The following is a 27,795-nucleotide window of genomic DNA, read 5'->3' on the forward strand; positions in this document are numbered from 1 at the left end:
TGGGAGGGACTTTAGTTCAAAACATATTGGGGTTAGAATGCTATTTCACATGCAGATACTTTCATGTTTGCGAATGCTTTCTTCACAAGAACCCTAAGCAGTAGATACACTGTTTAGAGATCACCTAATCCAGGCCCATCATTTTTGAATGAGTCTCAGAAAAGGAAAGTGACTTGCCCAGGGTCACATAGGCAAGTGTAGAGACCCTTGCAGTTAATGATGGGTTTAGGGTAGCAGGAGGACAGGAAATCCATATTGTCATATTCTTGATTTTAGAAAAGCCCTCATTGCTTTGCATAAATCAACTGATCTTAGGCAAGTGACTTAACCTCTCTGGGCCCTAGTTTCCTCATCTGTGAAGCGAAGGGGTTGCATCAGATGGCTTCTGAGCCCCCTTCAGCTATAGATCCATAGATCTATATGGCTTCAGCTATAAACCCTTGGGTATATCCATCTACAAGGATCTATGATCATTTGACAGAGAGGAGATCCAGGAGTCATTTAGAAAGATGGTGATTATAGACTTCTTGGTTTCTCATCCCTGGGAGTTAGGGAGAGGGGCAGAGTTTATTAGCCCTACTTTATAGATATAGCCAAGATCAAATGGTTTTTCCATTGGTTCCTGCTGGGATGAGGTTCTGGGACTTTGGAGGGTTGAAGATATAATCTGCTTGGGAACCATCACAGATGGAAGAGAGCCCTGGGTACTGCACTGCAGTGCTTCTGGTCTGATGAATGAGTGTCAGAATGAATAAATGAAAAAGCATTTATTAATCTCTGCTCGTGGGGTCTAAAAGCACGGACCCCCTCCTCAAGGGAACTTCTAGTCTTCTCAAGGAGGTCTCTGGTCTAATAATCTATTTGTTGTTCAGGCCTGCCTGACTCTTCACCACTCCATAGACCATAGCACACCAATGCTGTCCATGAGGTTTTCTTGTCCAACGCTTTAAGGCAAACAGAGGTTAAGTGACTTGCCCAAGATCAAACGAGTGTCTGGGCCATGTTTGAACTCAGGTCCTCCTGACTCCAGGGCTGGTGCTCTATCCACTGCATCACCTAGCTACTCATGGTTACCTATTAATGAGTAGATTAGGAGTATACAGAATACAGACTGATACCCAGAGCAAGAGATTGGTCAGGAGAAGATGGCTGGAGGGTCTGGGGTGGCAGGGCAGATAGAAAGGAAGAGAAACATAGCATTAAGCACCTACTACGTGTCAGACACCATACTAAGTGCTTTACAAATATTTTCTCATTTGCTCTTCACAACAACCCCGGGAGGTAGATGGGATTTTGCCCATTTTACAGTTGAGGAAACTGGGGCAGGCAGAGGTGAGGTGATTTGCCCAGAGTCCCACAGCTAATAAGTGTCTAAGGTTGAATTTGAACCCGGATCTTCTTGACTGTAGGCCTAGCACTCTATATACTGCACCACCTCACCATCACTTTAAAGAGATATGTTGGTCTACTGAGTCAGAGATGGTGGTAGAAAGTAGACAAGGGAATAACCCAGAACACGGGCTTCTCTGGGAAGGCTCCCTGACAGCCCCACAGAGGTGGAGTGGCCTCGAGGCCACGGTTTCCCCACCCCGGCCTAGGAGAGGCTCTCAGAATGCTATTGTGGGAAGGGGCTTGGCAATCGCAAGGGTTCTCAACCTTTTCTGTGTCCTGGACCCCTTGGTGGTCAGGTGAAGCCTCGCAATGGGCATTTAAAAAAATCTGTCATTGAAAGAAGCACTAAATTTCAGTTAGAGATGAGTGAAAACAAAGATGTCATTTTCTCACATCCAAGCAAATGAATGAATTTCCCCTGAAATGTGTCCCTGGAGCCCTTGGAGTCCTGATACTGCCAATAATTCCAACCCCCAGGGGAAGGGGAAGTGAGGTCCACCGAAGCTGCGGCATCATGGCTTCAGCAATGGAAGGGACCTTAGATGCCTTGTCTAATCACTTGCCATATTTTACAGATGGGGAAACTGAGGCCCAAGGGTAAGCAGTAAAGCTAAGATGTGTAAATTCAGATCTTTCACTGCTCCTTCCCAGTCCGCCTGGAGGGCTGTCTCACTCAATCAGCATCATTTCAGCTGGGTGTGACCTGGGGAGGGGTGAGGTAGATGGTTCAGGAAGGAGAGAGGCCTGGAGAAAGGGGGAGGGAGGGAAGAGGCCTTTCTGCTGCCCCAACCCCCTTAGGTACTCTTACTTAGAACAGCAGGAAATTTGGAGAAAATGCCCAGACGGGACATGTCAGGAATCCAGTGGGGGCTCTCAGAGGTGGCTAGATAGAGGAGCAGAGATCTCAAACCCCAAGGCCCGGGGAGTCGGGGAAAGAGGGGCAGAGGCTGGGGGCTCTAGTGACAGATCACCTCACCCTCCCCGCCCTATCTCTGAAACACCCACAGGCAGGAAATTGTGGTTAAAGTCTGAAGCTTCCTTGGGGGGGAGGGGGAAACAGGCTTGGGGTGGGGGGAGGTGTTAGGAGATGACAGAGGCTGGGAACTTGGTCTCCTCTGGAGCGTTTAGAACAGGCCAGATGGGGTGGGCACCCAAGTCAGAGCCACCCAGAGTAATCATAGTGGAAATTCATATATTGGTTTGCTTTTCCATACATAGTCTTCTTTGACTCTCGCTACAATATCAGTCAGGACACAGCTAGGTGGCTCAGTGGACAGGGTGCTGGGCCTGGAGCCAAGAAGACCCGAGTTCAGATTCAGCCTCAGATACTTCTTAGCTGTGTGACCCTGGGCAAGTCACTTAACTGGTTTCGCCTTAATTTACTGGGGAATGAAATGACAAACCACTCCAACATCTTTGCCAAGAGAACCCCATGGATGATATCAGTATGATATGGTCCATGCGGCATCGGAAAATTGGACACAACTAAATCGTCTGAGCAACAGCTGTGTCAGTCTGGCAAGGAGCATTTATTAAGCACCTGCTGTGCCCGGCCCTGAGCTGAGCTTTGGCGATGCAGAGGAAGTCAGAACACGGCGTCTGCCTCCCAGGAGGGCACGTTCTAATGGTGGGTCACACGGGAACGTGGCTCAATTTGGGGCAGCCCAAGATGGATTTCCTAGGCAGCCCAAGAGCCCTCCAAGGAACGGGCTCGATCAGCGCCATCATCGTTTCTCCAGCCATTGAATTTGACGTGAAGATAGAGGGCACCATTGTGCGGGCATTCAGTGTGCAGTCAGGCCCACACAGTCGGATTAAGCAGCCTGTAGAGGAGGGGTGGGATACCACGGGCCAGAGGTCAACAAGCTGAGTCAGTCCAAGGGAGAGAAACTGAGCGATGGCCGGCTTGCCCAGAACAATGAGGCGTTTGATGCGGCTGATAAAATTGGAATTATCCATAAGCCACGTTCTTCTAGCCTGCCCCCCATGTAATGAACAGGCTCCCATAACCACAGAAAGAACGAGCCAAACTAGATGCTGCTGGGGGGCAAAGAGCAGCTGGGTAGGGTCCTAGGTTTGGAACCAGGAAGACTCATCTTCAAGTTCAAATGCAGCCTCAGACACTTCCTAGCTGTGTGACCCTGGGCAAGTCACTTAACCCTGTTTGCCTCAGTTTCTTCATCTGTGAAATATGGCAAGCCACTCCAGTATCTCTGCCAAGAAAACCCCAAATGGGGTCAGCTCTGAATAACACCAGGGAGAAAGAGAACGGGTAGAGTCAGGGAGTAGCTGGGGACAGCAGACCCCTACACCTTGGGGCTGGGTGTTTGTGAAAGCAGCCAAAGGGGAAGTGAGACCTCTAAGAAGTGATTCAGGCCCAACTGGGGTTTTCCAAGCTGCTCTTCCCTTCTGGGGAGGAAATGAAGGTAGGTGGGAACAAATCAGCAAGTGAAAGTGAGTTCTTCTGCATTGACCCCACAACCTCCTGAAGCCACAGGGCCCACCTGCCCTGACAGCAGAGCTCCCTTGCTCTCCTGCCCCTGGGACAGATTTTCCCCAAAGTCAAGGTCATCTTGTCTCCACTGGCATTTCAGGGGGTCTGAAGAATTGAAACTGAGTGGCCTCCAGGGAAAGAAATCATCCTTGGGGAAAATCATTTCATCTTTCCTGCCCCACGCCTGCTGGCTCAAGGGAGAGGAGTGAGGGAAGTGGGCGGGTGCTCTGGGACTCGGGGTGAGGAGGGGGCCTCGTCTCAGGGGCAGCGCACTCACCCTGCTTCGCTTCCTCTTCTGCCCCTCTCCCTGGCCCCCTCTCTCCTCCCATCATGCCACAGCTCAGAGGACCAGAAAGAGTCCTGATCTGCAGTCTTGAGGATTGGGGTTCAGTTCTCCCCTGGGCCATTCAACTGGCTGTGTGACTTTGGACTTTGGGCAAGGCCCTCCCCAGGCCTCAGTTTCTTCATCTGTATAAGATGCCCCCTAAGGCCCTTCTAGCCATAGCCCTTAAGATCATGAGAACCCTCGCCTGCCTAGGAGCAGCAACATGGTAGAGTCTGGGAGCCTGGTGGAAGTGGATAGATGGGGGATCCGGGCAGGATGACAGAATGAGGCAGAAACAAGACACAAGGGGGCATTTCAAGTTGGGGTGGGCCCCGTCTGAAAGGACTTCTCTGAAAGAGGCACTTCAGGTCCTCCCTGGCTGAGAAATGCCTTCCATAGCCCCAGCCTGCAGACGGCTCCTCTCTTACAGAGAAGTGTGTTGCAAACCCTGTCCCTGAAGCGAACCACAGGCCATGCAGTTGAGTTTTTCTGCTGTTAACAGGAAACTAGGGAGTGGGGGGTGAAGAGGAGGGGCATCAGGGCACTGGGGGAGTCAGGATGACGCAGTGGAAGACCTCTAGGTTGGACATGAGGAGCTGCGTGGGGCATGAGTCTTGGCTTTCCCATCATCCACCTGTGTGACCCTGAGGGGTTATTTCCTCTCACTGGGCTACAGTTTCTGCACCTGCTAAGTGAGGGAGCTGGGTGTTAATCATTTATTCATAACAGATATCCTGAGATCAGAGAGTGCCCATTGCGTAGTCATTCAACAAATATTGGGCGGTTGAGGGGAAGGCCAGTGGACCAAATGCTAGCTAGAGGCACTCGGTCAGCCCAGAAGACCTTTCAATGCTTGACAGTCTCTGGGGTTATGCATGCAGTGAGCACCTACTGTTTACTCAATGTTAGAAATACAAAATGAAAACCTACTCTCTGGACCCTTAAGTAACATACAGTCTTTTGGCAGGATGATTGTAATGATAACATTTATATGGTGCTTTGAGGTTTGCAGGGCAAGAATAGTATCTGTAAAGGGATCAGCATGGCGCCTGACATACAGTGGGTGCATAATAAATGCTTATTTCCTCTCCTCACAATCCTATCACAGGATCACAGACCTAGAAGGGACCTTACACCTCATTTAGTCCAACTCCCTGGTCTTACAGATAAAGAAACTGAGGGCAAGGGGAGTTTTTGAAGTGACTTACCCAAGGTCACATGCTTTAGTCCAACTCCTTGATTTTACAGATAAAGAAACTGAGGGCAAAGGGAGTTTTTGAAGTGACTTACCCAAGGTCACATGGTTTGGTCCAACTCCCTGATTTTACAGATAAAGAAACTCAGGGCAAGGGGAGTTTTTGAAGTGACTTACCCAAGGTCACATGGCTAGTATCTTTCAGAGGTAGGATTCAAACTCAAATCTTGTGTGTTTCCAGGTTCAGAGCCCTTAGCCCATTGTCTAGCTAGTTGACCAATTGGCTTTCCGTTGAACCATGCTGCCTCTCATGAAGCAGGGAGCATAAGTATTATCCTGAATTTGCAGATGAGAAAACTGAGGCAGGCAGAGGTAAAATGACTTGCCCAGAGTCACATAATGGCTGATGTAAGATTTGAACCCAGGTCCCTATGCCATCCTGAAAAATCCAGACAGAACTTTTTTTTTTTTGGCTAGGCAATGGGGTTCAGTGACTTGCCCAGGGTCACACAGTTAGGAAGTACCTGAGGTCAGATTTGAACTCAGGTCCCCCTGACTCTAGGGCCACTGCTCTATCCACTGCGCCACCTGGCTGCCCCTAGATAGAACATTTTATGAAAATCTGAAAGAGAGAATTCTCAGCTGGTGAGAGTTGGAGAGCCGGGGAAGGTGGTCGGATAAGGTGGCACCCAAGCTAGGCTTTGGAAGAAGAGAAAGATTTCAACAGGCAGAGATAGAGGGAGTCAATGTCAGAAAGACCTGGGCAAAAGTTTGGAGGTGGGAAGTGACATATTGTGGTTGGGGCTGCCTCCAAATTCATTTTGGTTAGAAATTGCAAACGTGACTGTGAAGCAGGACTAGGAAAATAAGTTGGAGCTAGAGTGAACCAGAGGTAATAGGAAGCCATGGAAATTTTTTGAGCAGGATAATGACATCAGAATCTGTGCCTCAGACTATTTTGGCCGAGATACAGAGGATGAATTGTTACCAAGAGAGACTGGAGACAGGGAGAACAGTCAGGAGACCATTGCTATAGTCTCTGTGAGAGACGCCAAGGATGGGGGCCTTGTGGGTGGAGAGGAAGGGATTTGGGAACTGCTGTGAAAGGCAGCTTGACAGCTGATCATTTCCAGCCCAGGTGAGTGGGAGGATGAGAGGGCCATCTCTAGCACCCCTTCCAGCTACAGTCTGTTGCTCTGTGATTCCTTCTGAATAGACTTTTATTCTCTGGGGCCAGGGGGACTCACTGGGAAGGGGCTGCAGCTTCTGTTCAGGCTAGGATGGGGGCTTAGGCCTTTGAAGGGAAGCCTGGCAGTCTTGGGAAAGGGGAATGAGAGGGATATCAGGCCTCAATTCCAGACTCCCCCTTTATAAGTCTCTCTAATCTCAGAGAGAGAAGGCCAGAGGGGCCCGTCACCTCATCTCTCAGGGCAGGGGAACAAGGTTGAGGAGGAGAGGGCAATGAATTAGGGTCTCCAGGCAGCTGTATCCCACTGGACTTCCCCCTTCCCAGAACATGGAGACCGTCGGTGTGCCGTGTCCCCATGACTCCTGGAACCTACTCCTGAGTGCTTCTGTTCATCCAGGCAGAGTTGTAGGACAAGGCCATTAGTCACCTCGGGAGTTATGCTGGGGGGCTGGCAGGAGGCCAGGAAGGGAGGGACGCGTGGTCCCAGGGAGAGCCAGGACCCTTCTAATCTCTTCCTTATGAGTTTAAGCTGGGGTGGAGCAGAAGCCAATGATCCTTTTCCTCCTCCTCCAGAGGCTCTGAAGTGATTGGGAGTCTCCGTAGACTTCGGAGAATTCTAAGGATTCCTGCCTCCCAAGTCCCCAGGCCTGGCCAGGACCAGATGACGATGCTCCTCAGGAATGTTGGCCCCTTGAATCCACTTTAGACACTGAGACTTTCCCTTAGGATCCGAATTGGGGGAGGGGGATAGAGAGATAGACAGTGTGATGCTTGCCCCTCAGAGGAAATAGGAACATAGAGGTAGGGGTAGTTGCGGGGAGAGGCGGGTCTAGTCTCCTCACAATCACGGGAGAGCGGGAGAGGTGGGAACACCTGACCTGGGTTCCGTCATGAATTCCCTGTGCAGTCTTGGGCAAGTTGCTTGCCCTTTCTGGGCCTTCATTTTCTTCACTTGTAATAATAATAATCGTAACAACAAGAATAATAGCTCAGATTTATATAGGGTTTTAAACTCTGCAAAGTTTTTATTTGGAATCTCAATCGATAGCCACAACAGCTTGTGGGTGCAGGTGCTATTTTTAACCACAATTTACAGATGAGAAAACTGAGACTCCGGGAGGTTAAGTGATTTGTCCAGTGCCACACAGGTAACACAGCTGGTGGAGACGTAAACCTCGGGCAGCCAGGGAGGACAGTAGATTCCACACTGAACTCAGGTCTAGGAGATCTCAGTTTGAATCTAGCCTCAGACCCTTACTGTGACCCTGGGCAAGTTTCTTTCTTTCTTTCTTTTTTTTATTAATTTATTTTGAATTATCAACAATCACTTCCATAAGCTTTTGAGTTTTAAATTTTTCTCCTTCTCCCTCCCTACCTCCCTCTCCAAGATGGCGTGCAATCTAATATAGGCTATACATATACATTCTTATTAAACATATTTTCACATTAGTGATGTTGTAAGAATTAGAACTAATAGGAGGAACCACCAGAAAGAGGAAACAAAACACAACAGAAGAAAAAAAATAGCAAATAGTATGCTTTCATCTGCATTCAAACTCCATAGTTCTTTCTTTGGATGTGGATAGCATTTTCCATCATGAAGCTTTTGGAGATGTCTTAGATCCTTTCACTGTTGAGAAGAGCCAAGTCTATCAAAGTCAGTCATCACTCAGTGTGGCTGTTACTGTGTACAACATTCTCTTGGTTCTGCTCATTTCACTCAGCACCAGACCATACAAGTCTTTCCAGGTTTATCTGAAGTCTGCCTGTTCATCATTACTTACAGCACAATAGTATTCCATTACATTCATATATCACATTCACCATTATGATAACTATCTGTGTCTTTCTCTTTATTCTTCCCCCCCCTCCCGTTTATGCTTTTCTTTCTCATGTTTTGCTTTTGACCACCACCTCCCTCAGTCCCACCTCCCTCCTATTAACCCCTTCCCTTTTCTTTCCCCTCCTACTGCCTATAGGGCATGTTAGATTTCTGTACCTAACTGATTATGTTATTCCCTTCTTAAGCCAAATCTGATGAGAGTAAGGTTCAAACAATGCTCATCTCCCTCCCTTATTTCCCTCTGCTGTAATAGGATTTTGTGCCTTTTCCTGTGATATAATTTACTCTTGTCTGCCTCCTCCTTTCCTCTTCTCTCAGTACATTTTCTTAGATCAGATTAATTCACTTAGTTGGATCCATTTAACCCACTTGATTAGATTTTTTTCCCATGATTTCATCAAAGTCAATTTATACCCACCCCCCTTTATGTATACCCCTTTAACATGGTGTCATAACAATCCAGTTCTCAAGAGTTACAAGTGTCATCTTCCCTGGTAGTGATGTAAGGAGTTTGCCCTTACTAATAACATGTTGTTTCTTTCTGTCCCGTTTACCTTTTTATGTCTCTCTTGAGTCTTGTATTTGGAGATCAGATTTTCTGTTGAGCTCTGGTTTTTTTAATCAGGAAGGTATGGAAGTCCCCTATTACACTGAATATCCATCTCCTCCCCTGAAAGATCATGGTCATTTTCACTGGGTTGTGCAAGTTTCTTAACCTCTCTCTTGGCCTCAGTTTCCTGAGCTGTAAAATCAACATAAGAATAGCACCTCCTTCTCAGAACTGTTGTGAGGATTCAAGGAGGTCAAAGCCCTTAGCACACTGCCTTGTACATAGTAGGCACTTCATGAATGCTTGTTCCTGTCTTTGCATTGTGTCTAAGTAAGGGTGAAAAGGATCGAAAGTCAGTAAAGTGCTGACAATCATTTCTGCTTGAAACCTTCCCACGCAGAGCAGTGAGGTGTAACATGGCTGCATTAGGGGTTGGCAGGAACCTGCTAATTGCTGTTCAAAGGAAGTTGAAGAACTGGCTAGCATCTCAGGAGAAGGAAGGAGTAACCAGGTACCCAGTGAAACCACCAACCAGCATTTTGCCACGGTAGAGGTCTTCCTCCCTTCCTCCTTCCCTTTCTTCTTTCCTCTCTCCCCTCCCTCCCTTCCTTCTCTTCTTTCCTTCCCTTATCCCTCCTCCCCTCTCTCCCTCTCCCTTCCTCCTTCCTCTCTCCTCTCCCTCCCTTCCTCCTCCTTCCTCCTTTTCTTCCTTCCTCCCTTCCTTCCCTCCCTTCCTCTCTTTTTTCCTTCCTTCCTCCTTCTTCCGTCCTCCTTTCCTCCCTTTCTTCCTTCCTCTCTCTCTCTCCCTCCTTCCCTTCCTCTCTCCATTCCTACCTTCCTCCTTCCTCTCCCCTCCCTCCATTCCTCTCTCCATTGCTCCCTTCCTTCCTCTCTTCCTCCCTCCCTCTCTTCCTTCCGTCCTTCCTCCTCTCCCTCCTTCCTTCTTCCCTTCCTCTGTCACTTCTTTCTTCCCGAGAAGGAAATAGCAGATGTATCCACAAGAACAGCAGAGGCCTAAGGCACTCAATTCCAGCAGGTGTGAAGGGCAAGGTGACCAGTGCGCTATGTTTATGTTCCTGCCAGTACCAAGTAACAGCCACAGGCAAACAGCAAGCATGTTGGTTTCTCTCCCAGGAGAAAAAGTGAAAGGGTTGGTAATGATGGGAGAAAGGATTGCTGCTGAGGGTGACTGCTGGCTCCTTGCCGAGAGATACAGAGGTGGCTGTCTGTCCACTGGACACAGACAAGGGAGAAATCAGCTGTCTTTCCAGGGCTCGTAGCTGGGTGTGATGGAAAGCTTGCCAAGACCCATCAGACCTAATGATGTGCACCGCCCCCTTGGAGTGAGTGACTCAGATGGGGCCAATTGACACTTCCTGAAGGAACCAAAGATATATTGGTAGGAAGGATGATGTCCTGGGCAGGAAACAAATTGATATTTTTATCTCTTCTTTGAGTTAAAGGTAGGGGCTTCAGAATTGAAAGGTGAGAGAAGCAGCATGGCACAGTGAAGAGAGGGCTGACCTTGAAGCAAGGAGATCTGGGTTCAAATCCCACCTCTGATTCATGTCGGCTGTGTGACCCTGAGCAAGTCACTTAACCTCTAAGTAGTCTAGGTAACTCTAAGACTGTCACTTGCAGAACCATTGGAGGTCTGAAATGCTAGAGAGTGTTTCTCACACCAGGAGTTCTCTACATTGAGAAAGTCACAGGCCTAGATTTCCCCTCACCCCCAAAAATGGAGGAGCAGAAATCAGGCAACAATAGTGAATAAACATTTTTTTCTTTTTTGCTTTTTGGTGAGGCAATCGAGATTAAGTGACTTCCCTAGGTCACACAACTAGTAAGTGTCAAGTGTCTGAAGTTGGATTTGAACTCAGGTCCTCCTGACTCCAAGGCCACAGTTCTATCCACTGTACCGCCTGGCTGCCCTGTGAATAAACATTTTCAAAACACCTACTATGTGCCAGGCACTGTGCTGAACACTTGGGGATATAAAAAGAAAGGGGAATTTGGGATGCGAGCTGTCAGTTACTAAAGCAGCATCTCCTAAGATGGGGATAAGCCACCCAGATCTGGAGATGTATGCTCTATTTGGGGAGAGCGTATTACAAAGCCACTTTTTGCTCTTCTTTGTCTTTCTAGTGCTCAGCTTAGAACCTGGCACGCAGTAACTGCTTTAAAAATGCTTATTCACTGAGTTCACTGAAAGTATAGTTGGTTCCCATAGTCAAACGTTTGTAAGGAAAATGGTCTTGAGATATATAGGACAGAGAAGGAGGGAGGGGAGGAAGAAAAGAAAAAGTGGTATTTGAGAATCAGACTTAGGTTTTTTTTGCTCCATGGCTTTAAAAATAGGACTGATGTGCTTGCTACTCATGCCCAGGCATAGAGTATACCTCATGAGCACTGGAAAGACTATATTTGCTTAGGGCCTTGAAATTCCAATCAAAAGGAGTTTAAATGGAAAAGCTGAATTAAACGATGTTTGTTGAATTGAACTGAAAGGGGCAGGAGGGAGAGAATTACCTACATATGGCTGCCGAAGCAAAAACCACAGAGAGGAGCAGGACAATGCAGGCAGCAGAATATAACAGCAGAGAGGACCAATGATGCACGGGGGACAGTTTCCAAAAAGAGAGGTAGTGAGCGAATTCGTGACCTCAGATATCTATATGCAAATCTAGATACCAATGAACAAAGCAAGTAAGATATCTTAATACAAGGAGGCCGGATGGGAGCAGGATGGAAGTCACGACTACAGTACGGTTAAGGAAGGGCGTACCTTATCCAAAAGAACAAAACAGGCTAAAAAATGATGTAGCATTATATGTATTTATATTTATATATTATATATACACACACACACACATACATACACATACATATTAAGAACTTGCTAAGTACCAATTCCTGTGCTAAGTAGATCACTCACTGAACAGATCTCTTCCTGGACTTTACAGGATGAAATCACAATTGATGGAGAAAAGGATGAACTACTCAATTCCACTTTTCATTTTGTGATCTCTGCCAAAATAATATTTCAGATAAGGGAAGATAGAACAAAAATGGTTAACAGGGAGTTGAAAACCAAAAGAGGCATGGAGATTTTAGGGGAGTACTGTGCTGTCCTCAAGGAATTCAAGCTACCAGGCCCAGATGAATCCCAACCCATGGTATTAGGTGGCACGGTAGGGAGAGCACTGAGTCAAGAAGACCTGAGTTCAAATCTGGCCTCAGATGCTTGCTAGCTGGGTGACCTTGGCCTAGTCTTAACCACCATTTGGCTTTGTTTCCTTATCTGTAAAATGGGGATAATAATAGTATCTACCTTTCAGGGTTGTTGTGAGGATCAAATTAGATAATAATTGTAAAGCATATATTAAGCACTATATATGGACTTTTGGTCTTCAAAAAGGTCATTATAAAGGAGAGAAGTGTTACAGGATGGAAAATAGTCAAATGTAGAGACAGAAAGAGAGAGAGAGAGACAGGAGAGAGAGAGAGAGAGAGAGAGAGAGAGAGAGAGAGAGAGAGAGAGAGAGAGAGAGAGAGGAGAGAGAGAGAGGAGAGAGAGAGGAGAGAGAGAGAGAGAGAGAGAGAAGAGAAGAGAGAGAGAGAGAGAGAGAGAGAGAGAGAAGAGAGGGAGAGAGAGAAGAGAGAGGGAAGAGAGAGAGAGAGAGAGGAGAGAGAGAGAGAGAGAAGAAAGAGAGGTCAGTGGTACAGTAAAGAGAATCCTGGACTTGGAGTCAGAAGAGGCCTAGATTCAAATCCAAATTCTAACATTTATTAGCTGTGTGACTTTGGGCTGTCAAGCTCTTTTAGCCTCAGTTTCCTCATCCATATAATGGGTATAATAATAACCACAGTGGCCAACTGATGCTTAAAGCATTAAACAGGGTGCCCCCAAAAGTCTGTTTAAGCTAATAAAGCATAATGTTGCACTAAGACTTTTGGGACACCCTGCATAAATGCCGCTTATGACTATTACAGACTATAGGCTGAGGAGCTTGTCTTTGAGTCCTGGTAAAACCCTAGAACATGCTGTCAAAGGGATGGTTTATGACCATCTGAAACAAAGGAAGTGGTTGAGACAGTTGGTATGGCTTCATAGTGAGCAAGTCGTGCCAAACTGACCTCATTTTTTTTTTCACAGTGCTACAACACTGACAGACCAGTCAGCTATTGTTGATAATGGTTTACCTAGGTTTCAGCAAAACAGTTCACGAAGTCTGTCATCGTGCCTTGTAGACAAGACGGGGAGATATGAACTAGCAACGGCTAGATGGCATGGCAGAAACAGCTCTGGCTCTCGAGTCAGGAAAACCTGAGTTCAAATCCAGCCTCAGGCACTGACTAGCTGTGTGACCCTGGACAAGTCACTTTGCCCTGTTTGCCTCAGTTTCCTTATCCGTAAAATGTGGATAATCATAAGCTACCTTGTAGATGTTGAGAGAAGCAAATGAGATGGTAATATTTTTAAAGTGCTCAGCACAGTGCCCGGTACATTTTGTTGTTATTCGTTATTGTCGAGTTGTTTCAGTTGTGTCCAACTCTCTGTGACCCCATTTGGGGTTTTCTTGGCAAAGATACTGGAGAGGTTTTTTATTTCCTTCTCCAGCTCATTTGACAGATGAGGAAACTGAGGCAAACAGGGTCAGATGACTTAACCAGGGTCACACAGCTAGTGCCTGAGTCTGGATTTGATCCCATGACGATGAGTCTTCCTGACTCTGGGCCTGCTTTATACACTGTGCCCCTAGTTACCCTAGCAGGCACACAGTAGACACTGTATGAAGGCTAGCAATTACTATTCTTAAATTATAGGATAGTTGGGTAATTTTGGAGCTTATCTAATTACTCACTAGGCTAAAAGAGTAGTCATTAATGGGATCAATGTCAACTTAATGTGTCTAGTGGAGTGGCCCAGAGATCTGTCCTTGGCTGAGTCCTACTTCACTTTTTTCTATCAGTTACTTGGATAAAGGCATAAACAAGTCATTCTTATCAAATTTCCTGGTGACACAAAGCTGAAAGCAATTGCTAACATTTGTTATTAAGTCATTTTCAGTCATGTCCAACTCTTTGTGACCCCATTTAGGGTTTTCTTGGTGAAGAGACTTGAGTGGTTTGCCATTTCCTTCTCCAGCTCATTTTAGAGATGAGTAAACTGAGGCAAACAGGGTTAAGTGACTTACCTAGGGTCACTCAGTAAGTGTCTGAGGCTAGATTTGAATTCAGGTTTTCCTGACTCCACTGAGCTACCTACCTGCCTGATAGCTAACACTGGATGACAAAGTCAGAGTTCAAAAGGACTTTGACAGACTAGAATGAATTTTGGGCCAATTCTAATTAAATGAAATTCGATTGGGGATAAACAAGTACTATACTTAGGTTCACATAGCTACCCTAATAGCAGGGGAAGGTGAGAGGGAATGAGTGAATCTTATTCTCATAGGATTTGGCTTAAGGAGGCAATAACATTCACATTCAATTGGGTATGGAAATCTATCTTACCCTACAGGAAGATAGGGGGAGAAGGGGAAAAGAGAGCAGGGGGATGATAGAGAGGAGGGCAGATTGAGAAAGGGGGTAATCAGAAGCAAATACTTCTGAGGAGGAACAGGGTCAAAAGAAAGAATAGAATAAATGGGTGGGTGGGTGGGATAGGATTAAGGGAAATAGAGTTAGTTTTTCACAACATGTCTACTATGGAAGTGTTTTGCATAACTGCACATGTATAACCTATATTGAGTTGTCTGCCTTTTCAATGAGGGTGGGTGGGGAGGGAGAAGAGAGAAAATTTGAAACCTAAAGTTTTAAAAACATATGTTTAAAAAAATGTTTTCACATGGTACTGGGAAATAAGAAATACAGGAGATGGGGTATAGAAGTCTATCTTGCCCTACAGGAACATAGAAGGGGAAGGGGATAAGAGAAGGGGGGAGAGATAGAAGAGAGGACAGACTAGGGGAAGGGATATTCAGAATGCATGCCATCTTGGGGTGGGGGAAGGGGTGAGATGGGGCAAAAATTTGGAACTCAAAAACTTGTGGAAGTGAATGTTGAAAACTAAAAATAAATAAATTTATATTAAAAAAAATAAAAAAAAACACATAGCTGCCCTAATAGAAGAAGACAAAACACAAAAGGAAGATGAAAAGTGTAGGGGGGAGTCCCTTCTAAATCTGTAATCTCTCCCAACTTTGCTTTCTCTTTATTTACCCATCCGCCATCTTGGCTGATTCTACCACCTCTCTCCTAGGCTATTGCCACCGTCCCCAGATGGTCTCCCTGCCTCCAGGTTTTCCCTCTTCATAGCTGACTGATTGATATTCCTAAAGTCCAAGCCTGCTCCTGCTACTACCCTCCTCTAGAAGCTTTTGTGGCTCCCTAGTACCTCTAGGATATAGACACAAACTCCTATGTTTGGCATTTAAAGTCCTTCGTGATCTGCCTCCCATCCATCTTTTCAAATGTACTGCCAGGGGGCAGCTAGGTGGTGCGGTGGAGAGAGCACCAGCCCAGAAGTCAGGAGGACTTGAGCTCAAATCCGGCCTCAGACCAAACACTTGACACTTACTAGCTGTGTGACCTTGGCAAATCACTTAACCCCAATTGCCTAAAAAAAAACACCACAAAAAACACCAAAAAACCCCCCAAAAAACAAATCAAACGTACTGCCAGGCACTTCCTCTCACTTACCTGTGGCCAGCCCAGCCCACTTATGACATTACATCTCCTACCTCTGGTCCTTTGCTGTGTCCTGGTTCTAGATGTTCTCCCTGCTCACCCTTCAATGGTCACCTCTTCCCAGCTGCCTTCTCCGATTCCTCCTAGGTGTTAGCCTACCTTTCCCTCCCCGGCTCTGATGTTATGTCTTGTATTTACTCACCTGGGTACGTGTCAGGTTCCTCAAGTATAATATAAGCTCCTTGAGGGCGGGGTCTGGCTCATCTCTGCCTTTGCATGTCCAGTGACTGGCCTGGGATCCTCCATCCAAGGCTCTTCCAGTGATGAAACTGTCTCTATCAAAGCAGAGGGTAATAGCTCTGACAATTCTAGTCTTAGCCAGTTAGCTACACGTGAATCAGGGTGCTAGATTTAGACCCCTCCCTCCATTTTACAGATGAGAAAACTGAGGCCGAGACAGGGGAAGTGACCTGGTCAAGGGCACACTGAGAATGAAGTGGCAGAGCCAGAGACAAAGATAGACCCTCTCCCCATCTGAGGCCAGCATTCCTCCCTTCATCTCATTGCTTTCCACGTGTGCCCACCAAGGCCGCAGCCAGCTAGCCACTATGTAGCTGGCATATAGTAAGTGCATTTGGTGGGTGAATAGAAGGAAGAAAGAGAGAAAAAGAGAGAATGAAATAAAGGGAAAAAGAAAAGTGGAAAGGAAGAGGAGAGAGAAAGAATGGGGAAGGAAAGGAGAGAAAGAATGGGGGAAAGAAGAGGAGAAAGAAAAAGAACAGGGGAAAGAAAGAGGGAGAGAGAAAGAAATGGAATAAGAAAGATGAAAGGAGAGAGAAAGAATGGGGGAGAAAAAAGGGAGAAAGAAAGGGAAAAGAATGGAGAAAAGAAAGACAGAGAAAGAATGGGGGAAAGAAGAGAAGGAGAAAGAGAAAAAACAGGAGAAAGAAAGAGAGAGAGAGAAAGGGAAAAAGAAAGATGAAAGAAAGAATGGGGGAGGAAAATAGGGAGAAAGAAAGGGAAAAGAATGGAGAAAAGAAAGACAGAGAAAGAATGGGGGAAAGAAGAGAAGGAGAAAGAGAAAAAACAGGAGAAAGAAAGAGAGAGAGAGAAAGGGAAAAAGAAAGATGAAAGAAAGAATGGGGGAGGAAAATAGGGAGAAAGAAAGGGAAAAGAATGGAGAAAAGAAAGACAGAGAAAGAATGGGGGAAAGAAGAGAAGGAGAAAGAGAAAAAACAGGAGAAAGAAAGAGAGAGAGAGAGAAAGAAAGGGAAAAAGAAAGATGAAAGAAAGAATGGGGAGGAAAAGAGCGAGAAAGAAAGGGAAAAGAATGAAGAGAAAGAACCGGGGAAAGAAAGAGAGAGAAAGGGGAAAAGAAAGAAAGAATAGAGGAAAGAATAGGGGAAAAGAAATGAGAAAGAAATAAAGTTGCATTAGGAGAGACAGAGTGTCCACAACGGGGGAAATAATAGCTCCGTGGTCCTCTGCCCTAGTCAGACCACAACTAGAATGCTGTCCACGTAACCGGGTGCCACAATTCAGGAAGGACATTGACAAAAAGGACCAAGTGCAGAGAACAGTGATCCACATGGCAAGACGGCTAGCAGCCACGCTGTAAGATGTAAAGCCTTAACAACCCAGCTCCAGACTCCCCCTCCAGCTGTACTAAACAAGACTGCCCATGCCACACTCTGCAGCGCAGTCACTTAGAACATGGGTCATTGCACCTCCCATCTCTGTGTCTTTGCCAAGGCTGGTCCCTATGCCTGAAATGCCCTCCCTCCTGGGATCCTTTGTTTCTTTCAAAGCTCCCACGTGCCTTTCTGGATTCTCCTTCTTTCTCCCCACCCCGTACCCCATCCTGCTGCCAAACTACCCTGTAATTAGCTTGTATGCATCTTGTAGGTTCTGATATATACATATTGCATATTAACTGGGTACATTACAAACCTATGTTAGCCAGCTTCACTGCAGCAAGGAAGTTCCTTTATTTCTCTGTAATTGATTCCATACCTGATTCCCCATAGGAGCTATTCCAGACCTTCTCTTCCCTCCTCAGCTCTTCCACACATGTCCTTCCCCACCCTTCAGCTGAAGATCTTGCCTCTTTGGTAAGAAGTGCAGGCAGCGCGTAGTGTAGTGGCCTGGAATCAGGAAGACTTGAGTTCAAATTCAGCCTCAGACACTTACTAGCTGTGTGACCCTGTGCAAGTCATTTAACCTCTGTCTGCCTCAGTTTCTTCAACTGTAAAATGCAGCTGATAAAAGCATTCTACTTTGCAGACTTCTTGTAAGGACCAAATGAGATAGTAATATTTGTAAAAAGTGCTTAGCAGGGGCAGCTAGGTGGCGCAGTGGATAGAACACTGGCCCTGGATTCAGGAGGACTGCAGCCTCAGACACATAACACTTACTAGCTATGTGACCCTGGGCAACTCACTTAACCCCCATTGCCCACCTGAAAAAAAAACAAAAACAAAAAGTGCTTAGCACAGTCCTCAGCACGTAGTAGATACCATATAAATGCTATTCTCTTTCCTCTTTTCCCAATTTCCATCTCAAAATCTTTGACATCACCTCTTCCTCTCTACTCCTGTCTTTGGATATTTGGAGTTTTTTGGTTTTTTTTTTTTAAGGCAATTGGGGTTAAGTGACTTGCCCAAGGTCACACAGCTAGTAAGTGTCAAGTGTTTGGTCTGAGGCCAGATTTGAACTCAGGTCCTCCTGACTTCAGGGCCGGTGCTCTATCCACTGCGCCACCCAGCTCCCCCCTTTACTCCAGTCTTTGACAAAGAGGTGGCCTTCCTTGCTAAGATCAACCCCTCTACATGTGCCCTTGATCCCATCCCCTTCCATCTTCTCCAACAGATTCTAACCTTATTTATTTATTCCCTCTCTCTCAATAGTCTTCAACCTCAGTCAATTGATAAACATTTATTAAGCACCTACTATGTGCCAGGAACTGTGCTATGTGCTGGGGATACAAAAAGAGGCAAAAGACAGTCCCTGCACTCAAGGAGCTTACAATCTAACGGGGGAGCCAACATGCAAACGAATATATACAAATAAGCTACATACAGGATAAAGAGGAAATCATTAACAGAGGGAAGACACTGGAATTAAGAGAGGCTGGAGAAGGCTTCCTGTAGGAGGTGGGATTTTAGCTGGGACTTACAGGAAGCCAGGGAGGTCAGTAGGGAGAGCGAAGGAAGGAGAGCTATCTCCTGGTCCCTTTCCTACTACTTTACACATACGCATCTCCCATCCTTTAAATTAAAAAAAAAAAAGCCTTTATGGGACTCTGCCACCCCCTCAAGTTGCTCTCCTCTTTCTGTTCCTTTTTCTCAGCCAAATTCCTGGTGGGAAAAAAAAAACCTGTTTACACTTGCTGCTTCTTCTTCCTTTCTTTGCACTCTTCCCTCAATCTTTTGCAAACTGGATTCCAACCTCATCTCTCAACTGAAGTTGCTCTCTCCAAAGTTGCCCGTGATCCTTTGATGGGTTTTCTTATCCTTGAGTTTTCTGCTGCAGATAACACAGTTGACTAATCGCCCTCTCCTTCTGGGTTGTCTGTCCTCTTCTGGGTTTTCAGGACACTGCTCTCTTCTGCTTCTAGTAACAACAACAACATCTAGAATTTGTATAGCTCTTTAAGGTTTGCAAAGTGCTTTACAAAAATTATCTTGTGTGACCCTATCAACAACCCTGTGAGGTAAGTGCTAAGAGTATCCCCATTTTACAGATGAGGAAACTGAGGCAGATAGGGGTTAACTGACTTGCTTATGGTCCCATCACTTGTAAGTGTCAGAGGTGGGATTTGAACCTCAGGTCTTTCCAACTCCAAATCTCATGCTCTATCCCCTGTTGTCAACCAGCTGTTTCCTGCCTTACCCAGCTCTTTCTCTGGCTCCTTTGCGGGTTCATCATTCATATCATGCTCCCAACTGTTGTATTCCTCCAGAGTTCTGTCCTAAACATTCTTCTCTTTTTCTTCTCCCCATGTCCCCTCCCTCCTTTCTTACCTTTCCCCTCTCCCTCTCTCCTTTCTCTCCTCCCCTCTTCTCTCCTTTTTTCTTCTCTCTGCTTTCTTTCTCTTTCTGTCTCTGTCGCTGTCTTTCTCTGCCTCTTTCTCCCCCCACTTCTCCCTCTCTCTCTCATCCTCCTTCCCTCATCTCTCTCTCTTTCTCCTCCTTTCTCCCTCTCCTTCTCCTCCTTTCTCCCTCTCCCTCCTCCCAATTAGTTCCCATGGGAGTTTAACTGTCATTTCTAAGTAGCTGACTCTCACCACCACCACTCTCCCCTTGAACTGTAGCCCCACATCTCCAGTTACCTATTAGACATCTCAAACTGGGGGTGGCTAGGTGGTGCAGTGGATAGAGCACTAGCCTCGGATTCAGGAGGACCTGAGTTCAAATACAGCCTCAGAAACTTGACGCTTCCTAGCTGTGTGACCCTATGCAAGTCACTTAACCCTGATTGCCTCATCAAAAAAAAAAGTGTATGATAGACATCTCAAACTGGCTGTACTATAGACATTTCAAACTCAGCATGTCCATAACCCAGCATGCCCCGTACCCTCTCCTATTCCAAACTTCCCTCTTTCTGTAGAAGGCACCACTGTTCTTCCAGGGTTTATAACCTCAGCCATCTCCTGGACACTTCACTCTCCCTCAATCCCCATTCTACCTCCACCACATCTTTAGCGTTTGAGCCCTTCCCTCCCCTCAGACAGCTGCCACCTCAGTTCAGGCCTCTCTCCTAGACTCCTCATTGGTCTGACCTCCTCCATTCTCTCTCCATTCCAATCCAAACTCCACACTGCTGCCAAAGTGAACTTCCTAAAACAAAAATCTGACTGGGTCCTGCCCTTCCTCTGTGACCTCCTATGGCTCCCTGTTGCCTCTAAGATAAAATACAGACTCCTCTGCTTCGCTTTTAAAGCCCTGCACAATCTGGCACCAGCCTATCTCTCCAGCCCTGTTGGCCGTCACTTCCCTTCACACACCTGGCAATCCACACACATAACACAAATGGTAGGTTGTTGTTACTATTATCATCATTATTACCTGGCCCCAGTGGCCAGAAGAGGAAGGGGTGAAAGTTGCAAAGAGCCATATCCAGGCTAAGGAAAACCTTCCCAATTACCTGAGCCACTCAAAAGGAGATTGGGTTGCCCTTAGGAAGCAATGGGTTTCCCACTACTGGAGGTCCTCAAGGAGACACTGGCTAACCAATTAGTCAAAAATTTCTTGGGTATATTATAAGGGGCAGCTAGGTGGTACAGTGGATAGAGCGTGGGGTCTAGAGTCAAGAAGACCCAAGTTCAAATCCAATTTGACGCTTACTAGCTGTGTGCCCTGGGGAAGTCACTTAACCCTGTTTGCCTCAGTTTCCTCATCTGTGAAATGAGCTGGAGAAGGAAATGGCAAACCGCTCCAGAGTTCCTTGCCAAAAAACCCAAATGGGGTCATGAAGAGTTGAACACGATTGAAATGACTGAACAGCAATGTTACAAAGGAAATTCTTGGTCAAGTAGGCCTAGATGGCATTGATCCCTCTTTATCTCTAACTTTCTCAGGTCAGGAAGACTACGACCGCCTTCGTCCCCTGTCGTACCAGAACACTCACCTTGTCCTCATTTGCTATGACGTCATGAATCCCACTAGCTATGACAATGTGCTCATTAAGGTGAGGGCTCTGAGAGTTCTGAACCCTGGTCAGCCATCTTGATCCTCTCCAGGTCACTGGGTGGGTTCATGGGAAAAGGTCAGCACCATGGAAAGTTCCTGCTGGAAAGAAGGTAGCAGGTGGCCTCTGGGATTAAGAAATATGGCTAAAATCCAGAATATCTGCATGGGCAGGGATTCTTCCCACAGCCCCTACCTAGAGCCAGGCTGAGCCCAGCACATAGCCACCCTATGATTGCTCAGAGATCATGGGAATCACAACTTCCTTCCTTCCAACAGCACTCTCAGGGTTGCAAAGTCTGTAACAACCCTAAGATGTGAGTAGGGCAAGGGTCATCATCCTCATTTTTCAGATGAGGTAACCGGGTTTGAGAGAGATTAATAGATTGGCCGAGACCATGAAGATACTGAGTGATGGTACCAGGAGCCAGACACATGGAACACGCCGCTTCACATCTCTCAGATGCGGTTTCTCCATCCATAAGATGGGGATAATCACACTTACACAGTTAGTGCGAGAGTAAAATAATGCATGCAAAATGCTTTACAAACCTTAAAGCAATGTATAAATATGATTGTTGTTATTATCTGAGAGGTAGGGTAGATATAGAGCCTCGGGACTCGGAGCTGGCTTCCAAGCCTTCCTCTAATAATACTGTGTAACCCTGGTTAAGTCACTTCCCCTCTTTCAGACTCAGTTTCCTCATCTATAAAATGGGGACAGTAATAGCACCTACCTCATTAGCAACACTCTAATGCCACAAGTTGCACAGGAGATGACAATGTGCATTGGTAAAAAGAGTTTCCTCATCTGGGAATATGCCAATTTTCATTTCAATTTCATGTGCCAATGAAATTACAGGTCTGGTCCTTTTATTAATCATTATTATTATTTAGAGCTGGATAGGCCCTTAGAGGTCATCTTACAGATGAGTAAACTGAGGCCTAGAGAGAAATGGCTCAGTTAAGGTCTGTTAAGTAGCTAACAGAGGTGGGTCAAATCCACCGACCTTTACCCGATATCACAGATTTGGACGGATATTATGGAAAGAGGACTGGCTCTGAAATCAAAGGGCCTGGATTCAAATTCTTACTGCCTTGTAACTTTTGGGGCAAATCCCTTTTTCTCCACAGGCCTCAGTTTCCTTATCTGTAAAATTGGGGAGGGTGGCCTAGACAATCTCGAAAGGTCGCTTCCCGCTCTGAATTTGTGCTACTTGGATGACCTTGGACAATTCCCACCCCATCTTTGGGGTCTCGGCTTCTTCATCTGTAGAACGAGGGGCTGGTCCCTTCTGGCTCAAGATCTTTTTGCGATCCCACGGTATCCACTCTTCTGGGCACTTGCTATGATGCCGCTCACTCCCTTGTACCCGTAGATTTGATGCTACCTATGCTATCTACTCCACCCCCCTACAGTGGTACCCTGAGGTCACTCACTTCTGCCACGGGACACCCATGGTTCTCATCGGCTGCAAGACTGACTTGAGAAAGGACAAGGAGCAGTTGCGAAAGCTACGAGCTGCTGAGCTAGAACCTATCACCTATGCCCAGGTCAGTCGGGGCTAGAGACATCTCTGCTCCACAGCACGTTACAGGTCCCTTCCTGATCACTGTGGGAGGTGGTTCTCTAGAGACCTTGCCCTTGCATGAGCTGGGGCTCCTCTGAAGAATCACGGCAGGGTCTGCTTCAGTGCTTTGGGGGTGGTTGGAGGAATCCTGTTGTCGCTCCCACTTTTAAGTGCTACTGATATTTTAAAATCCCCATCTCTCTCTCTCTCTCCCCCTTTCCCTCTCTCTCCCCCTCCTGCTCCTCCTCCCCTTCCCTTCCTCTCCCCCCTTCTCTCTCCCTCTTTCTCTCTCTCTCCCCCTCTCCCCCTCCTGCTTCTCCTCTCCTTCCCTTCCTCTCCCCTTTCTCTCTCTCTCCCTCTTTCTCTCTCTCTGTCCCCCTCCTGCTCCTCCTCCCCTTCCCTTCCTCTCCCCCCTTCTCTCTCCCTCCCTCTCCCCCCCTGCTCCTCCTCCCCTTCCCTTCCTCTCCCCCCTTCTCTCTCCCTCTCTCTCCCTCTCCCCTTCCCTTTCTCTCTCTCTCTCTCTCCCCTCCCTCTCCCCCCTGCTCCTCCTCCCCTTCCCTTCCTCTCCCCCCTTCTCCCCCGCCTGCTCTTCCTCCTCTCCCCCTTCTGTCTCTGTCTCTGTCTCTCTCAGCTGCCCCTCCTTGCAGCCTATCAGAGATTCATCTAGCAGAAGCTGAGCTCCTTTATGGGACCGGCACCTGCCGAACGACAAACAGGCCATTATTTTCCATCAACACAGACTGGTGAGGGCCAGTCCCAGGATGTAGAGGACAGGGGGCATTTGGGGCTGATGAGGAGGGAGCAGCTGGCCAGTCCACAGACTGTTTCCATCTCTTCCATCACCCGCTGTGTGTATTCCACCCAAACTGCACTAGGCTGAGGAAGGAGGTTGGAAGGATCACTGGGGAGGCGGGGTGGGAGGCTTCCTGACAATGCTAATCTCCCATGCCGAGGGTTACCTAGCCCAAGTGACTCCCCCACGTCCCTGGGCTTCTAGTGATTAATACTGGACCCTGCTTCCCCCACAGGGTGAGAGTGCCTGCCAACAGATGAAGGCAGCCCTATACCTGGAGTGTTCGGCCAAGTTCCGTGAGAACGTGGAGGACGTGTTCCGAGAGGCCACCAAGGTCGCCCTTAGTGCCCTCAAGAAGGCCCAACGAAAGAAGAAACGGCACATCTGTTTGCTGCTATGATGGGATCCCAGGTCCTGGACAGCCCCGACGGGCTGGGCCGGCCGTCTTGGTCTCCCCAGTCTCCTATGGAGCTAGTGGCTGGGGAGGGAGGGGGGAGGGTGATGCCAGTGCAGCTGTGGGAAGGAACCCTAGATCCCATCTCCAGGGGACTCCTTTCCTAGCTCTGAGTCAGTGCAGATTTGCGAGATCCCCAGAGCAGGGCATAGAGTGCCTCCCATGGAACACACGGCCCTGAATGATTCCTTTCTGCCTGGTTGAAGCCAGTGACTCCCAACCAGTCTCTTGGGTTTGGCCCTCATGCTGAAAATGGGGTTTGGAGGCTACCCAGCTCGGGCCATCAACCCACATTCACTTATTAATAAGCACCTAGTACCAGGCTCTGTGCTAGGTGTTAGGGTACAAAGATAATGAAACCCTACCCTCAAGGAGCTCCCATTCTATCAGGCCCTGGGGAGAAAGGAGCCGTTGCTTACGTCCAAGTGTCCGCGTCCCACCTGTTAAGTGGGCCACGTAGGCAGCTCTGTTTTTCCCCTTCATCCCAGGGAGGTGGGGGGGGAGGGGGAGGTCAGCCAAGCCCTCTGGGCTAAGCACAGGGCTGACCCAGGGAGAATGTGCAAGGGAAGCCAGACTGTCACTCGAAGGATGAGCCACTTGGAGAGGCTGACGCCCGTCACTGACAGGATGGACAGCTGTCGAGATGGACTTTCACCAAGATCTTGCTGTTCGTGTACAGGTTGGACTAGCTGACCTCTGAAAGCCCATCTCACCGAATCTGTTAGTCACCCAGCTGACGTACAGGATGCCTGCTGTCAGAGGCGAGCCTAACAGAGACTCTGGAATTCCCAAAACCCCTTTCTCACACCGTCTTGGCCACATTCAGTTTCACATTAAAAACCACCACTGGTACAAAAGATATGATGGCCCTGTTACTTGGTTGGGAAAAGACAATGGGCTGGTAAGACCACTGACATCTGGGACGCAGATAGCCAGAGGAGCCCATTCTATTGTGCCTCAAACAACCCCCTCCCCATTTCCCAAACCCCGGGTGGCCAAGATAACAGGCCCTGCTCCCTCTTCCTTCCTGCACCCAGAGCCCTGGGCCTATCAGACAGTTGCAGGCAGCAACCACCAGCCCTCAGATGCCTGCCTTCCTTCCTCCTACTCACACGTGGTTGGGTCTCACATTCTCTCCTCTTGGGCTATGGCTCACTTGGCTTATTTTACAGATGGGCAAACTGAGGCCCAGGGAGGGAATTATTCACAGAGACATTCCTGTCCTTTCTGCTCTGGGGCGTGAAGGTGGACAAGGAGGTTCTGAGTTCTGGAGGAAGGATCAGAAGCCAGGATCCAGGAGCACCCCTCCTCCTCCATCAAAGGGTCCCTGGAATAGGTCAACAGGCCCAGGGCCGGAGTCTATAGACCCCTCCCCCGCCCCCCCACCGGCAGGTAGAACTGCTGCCCATCAGTGTCACAGCCTTGAATAGCAGTCACTGTCTCTATCCACACCACCCTTTCAAAGAAAGCAGGCTTCAGACAAATGAGAATTTTTATTAAAAACTGAAACCATCCCAGGATCTGGGAGGGAGTGGCGGTTGACTGAAGACTAGGAAGGTGGGGGAGGAGAAAGAATCTGGGGGGAGATTCAGGCTGGTGCTGGCTGGTCATAGCCCCCCTCCACCCTCACCCCACCAAGATGGCGGTGCTTGGGGGAAGGGGGAGATACTTAAGGGGTGGCCACGGCCCACACAGAATCAATTCTCAATTACCCACAGGAGGGGTCAGCACGGATGCCAGATCCCTTAAAACAGCAGATTAAAATTCCAGTTCTACTTGGCTCTCTCCTCCCTCCCCCAAATTCACCTTCTGAATGACATCTCCCAGTAGCATGCATTCCTAGGACTTTAAGGCTGGCTGGAAGAGAGTTCTGAAGAGTTCTGGTCCAGGCCCAGTTTTCCCTGAGTGTGCCCACACTGACCTTGAGGAAGGAGCACCCAGAGTTGGGAAGCTGTGTTTCAGCCACCCCCCCATCCGACCCGTCAAACCCATCCACATCCAGTGGCCCACAGCACCCTCTGCTGGTGTCGCCTGAGAATTGCCGCCCACTCTTCGGTGGGCATGCAAGGCCCCATGGAGAGGCCCTAGGGAGTTGGCTGCTTTAGAATCATAGCTGGACGGGGCTTCAAGGATCGTTTTCTAGGCCCCGTCTAAAGAGTAGGAGACAGAAGCCCAGACAGGAGGAACTGGATAGCCAACTGTAAATGACTGCCAGGACTGGAACACAGGCCTTTCGTCTCCAAATCCAATATTCTTTCCATTATACCCAGCGGACCCCAGCAGCAGAACCACACGTGCACCGGAGTCTGTCTTGTAAACACTCATCCCCTCTCTCTCTCTGACATGTCGGGAGGTATAAGGAGAGGGGAAGGAAGTCCCAAGGAAAGGCAGGGGAGTGAGAAGTCACCAAGGGCTTGGCTCCCGGAGGCAGGCTGCCACCCAAGATGATGATGACGAGGAGGAGATGACGTGGTTCTCTAGGACCTTAGTGAATGACCCACATTGGGGTAGGCAGGAGGGAAGAGGGGAGGATCCTGGCGGAGTAGCAGCATTCCCAGGGAGGGGGGAAAGGCCCACAGGACACTGAAGGATTCACTGCCCGTTCCCATCTTGTGCCAGAACAGCAGGGCAGAGCCCAAAGTTCACCTCCAAACAGAAATCTGAAACACGGGGAGATGCTGAAACATGCTTGCTCTCCCTGCTCCTGTACAGCTCGAGGTGGGGAGAGCACCCCTAGAAAGGGACCGTGTTGGCTGGCAGCTACAAGGGCAAGAGAGGGGAAGGCCCAGTCTTAAATAGACACAAACAGGGAAGCAGGTGTCTAGATTGGGGGGGGGCACAGGCCTGGGGTAATACTGAATGGAAGGGTTCACATTCTTCTAAGTCTCCAGCTAGGTGTGACGGAGGTCCCAGGGTCTGCTCCCAGCGCCCCAGAGAGACCAGAGAGAAGCCATCTGGGAAATGGTGCCCAAGACAACAAGGGCCCCCCCAGTATTCCCCTAGCTGGGTCAGAGTCCAGGACGCCAGGGCAGGGAAGGCATCGCTGCTCATAACTTCATCTTGCCTCTATTCTTCTGGAGTTTGGCATGCACAACTTTGAGTGTGGTCAGGAAGTTGCCCAGGAAGAGGATGAGAAACGTGATGGCCAAGACGAAGACCTGGAAGGGGTAGACAAAGAGGGAGAGAGGGTCCAGGTCCAGAAGAAAGGCGAGGGCTTAGTGCCAAGTTTCTCACTGGGGTGGGTCTGCTCACGCAGGGCTGAATGCCTCTTCTCACTGCCCCCCCCATCAGTCCATACCACTGCTCCCTAGCTGTGAGGGTAAAAGTAAAGTGGACAGGAGGGCGGACACCTCCTCGCCCATGGGCACCTGCTTCCCAAGTTCAAACTGTCTGCAGGAGTGGTCCTGCATCTTGCGCCTCTCCCACCGACAAGGAAATCTCGGGAAGGCAAGCCCCAGAGCAATGGCAGGGAAGGGAGGGCAGAGGGCACCTGGGTTTCCACCCCTACCCCCACCAGCCCCCCATACCTGCCATTCTTTGCATTCTTCATGAGTGGAGAGCTCAAACAGCGTAATGGCGTTATAAAGTTGCCAGAACTGGAGAGAAAGA

General features: G+C 48.1%; 2 protein-coding genes and 1 long non-coding RNA gene across 4 annotated transcripts in view; 1 reads left to right on the top strand and 2 right to left on the bottom strand.

Moving 5' to 3' along the window:
• Nucleotides 1-25,045, top strand: part of RHOF (ras homolog family member F, filopodia associated) — a 34,504-nt gene extending 9,459 nt beyond the window's left edge. For both annotated transcript variants that reach the window (XM_020970149.2, XM_078154282.1), the window contains 3 exons: nt 21,260-21,369; nt 22,788-22,922; nt 23,968-25,045. In XM_020970149.2, coding sequence (XP_020825808.2) covers nt 21,260-21,369; nt 22,788-22,922; nt 23,968-24,132 — 410 coding nt within the window. In that variant the 3' untranslated portion in view covers nt 24,133-25,045. The remainder of the gene's footprint in view (nt 1-21,259; nt 21,370-22,787; nt 22,923-23,967) is intronic.
• Nucleotides 8,553-19,292, bottom strand: LOC144457124 (uncharacterized). The gene is made up of 3 exons (XR_013486474.1): nt 17,695-19,292; nt 15,884-16,016; nt 8,553-9,180 (listed from the first exon to the last, which is right to left on the bottom strand). It is a non-coding gene; the product is annotated as an uncharacterized LOC144457124 (long non-coding RNA).
• A 615-nt stretch (nt 25,046-25,660) lies between the features above and the next one.
• Nucleotides 25,661-27,795, bottom strand: part of TMEM120B (transmembrane protein 120B) — a 44,911-nt gene continuing 42,776 nt past the window's right edge. The window contains exons 11-12 of the mRNA XM_020970276.2: nt 27,714-27,782; nt 25,661-27,344 (exon numbers count right to left, since the gene is read on the bottom strand). Coding sequence (XP_020825935.1) covers nt 27,234-27,344; nt 27,714-27,782 — 180 coding nt within the window. The 3' untranslated portion in view covers nt 25,661-27,233. The remainder of the gene's footprint in view (nt 27,345-27,713; nt 27,783-27,795) is intronic.

Source organism: Phascolarctos cinereus, unplaced genomic scaffold (assembly GCF_003287225.1).
Source record: "Phascolarctos cinereus isolate Bilbo 61053 unplaced genomic scaffold, phaCin_HiC Scaffold_4;HRSCAF=312, whole genome shotgun sequence".
Lineage (NCBI taxonomy): Eukaryota > Metazoa > Chordata > Mammalia > Diprotodontia > Phascolarctidae > Phascolarctos > Phascolarctos cinereus.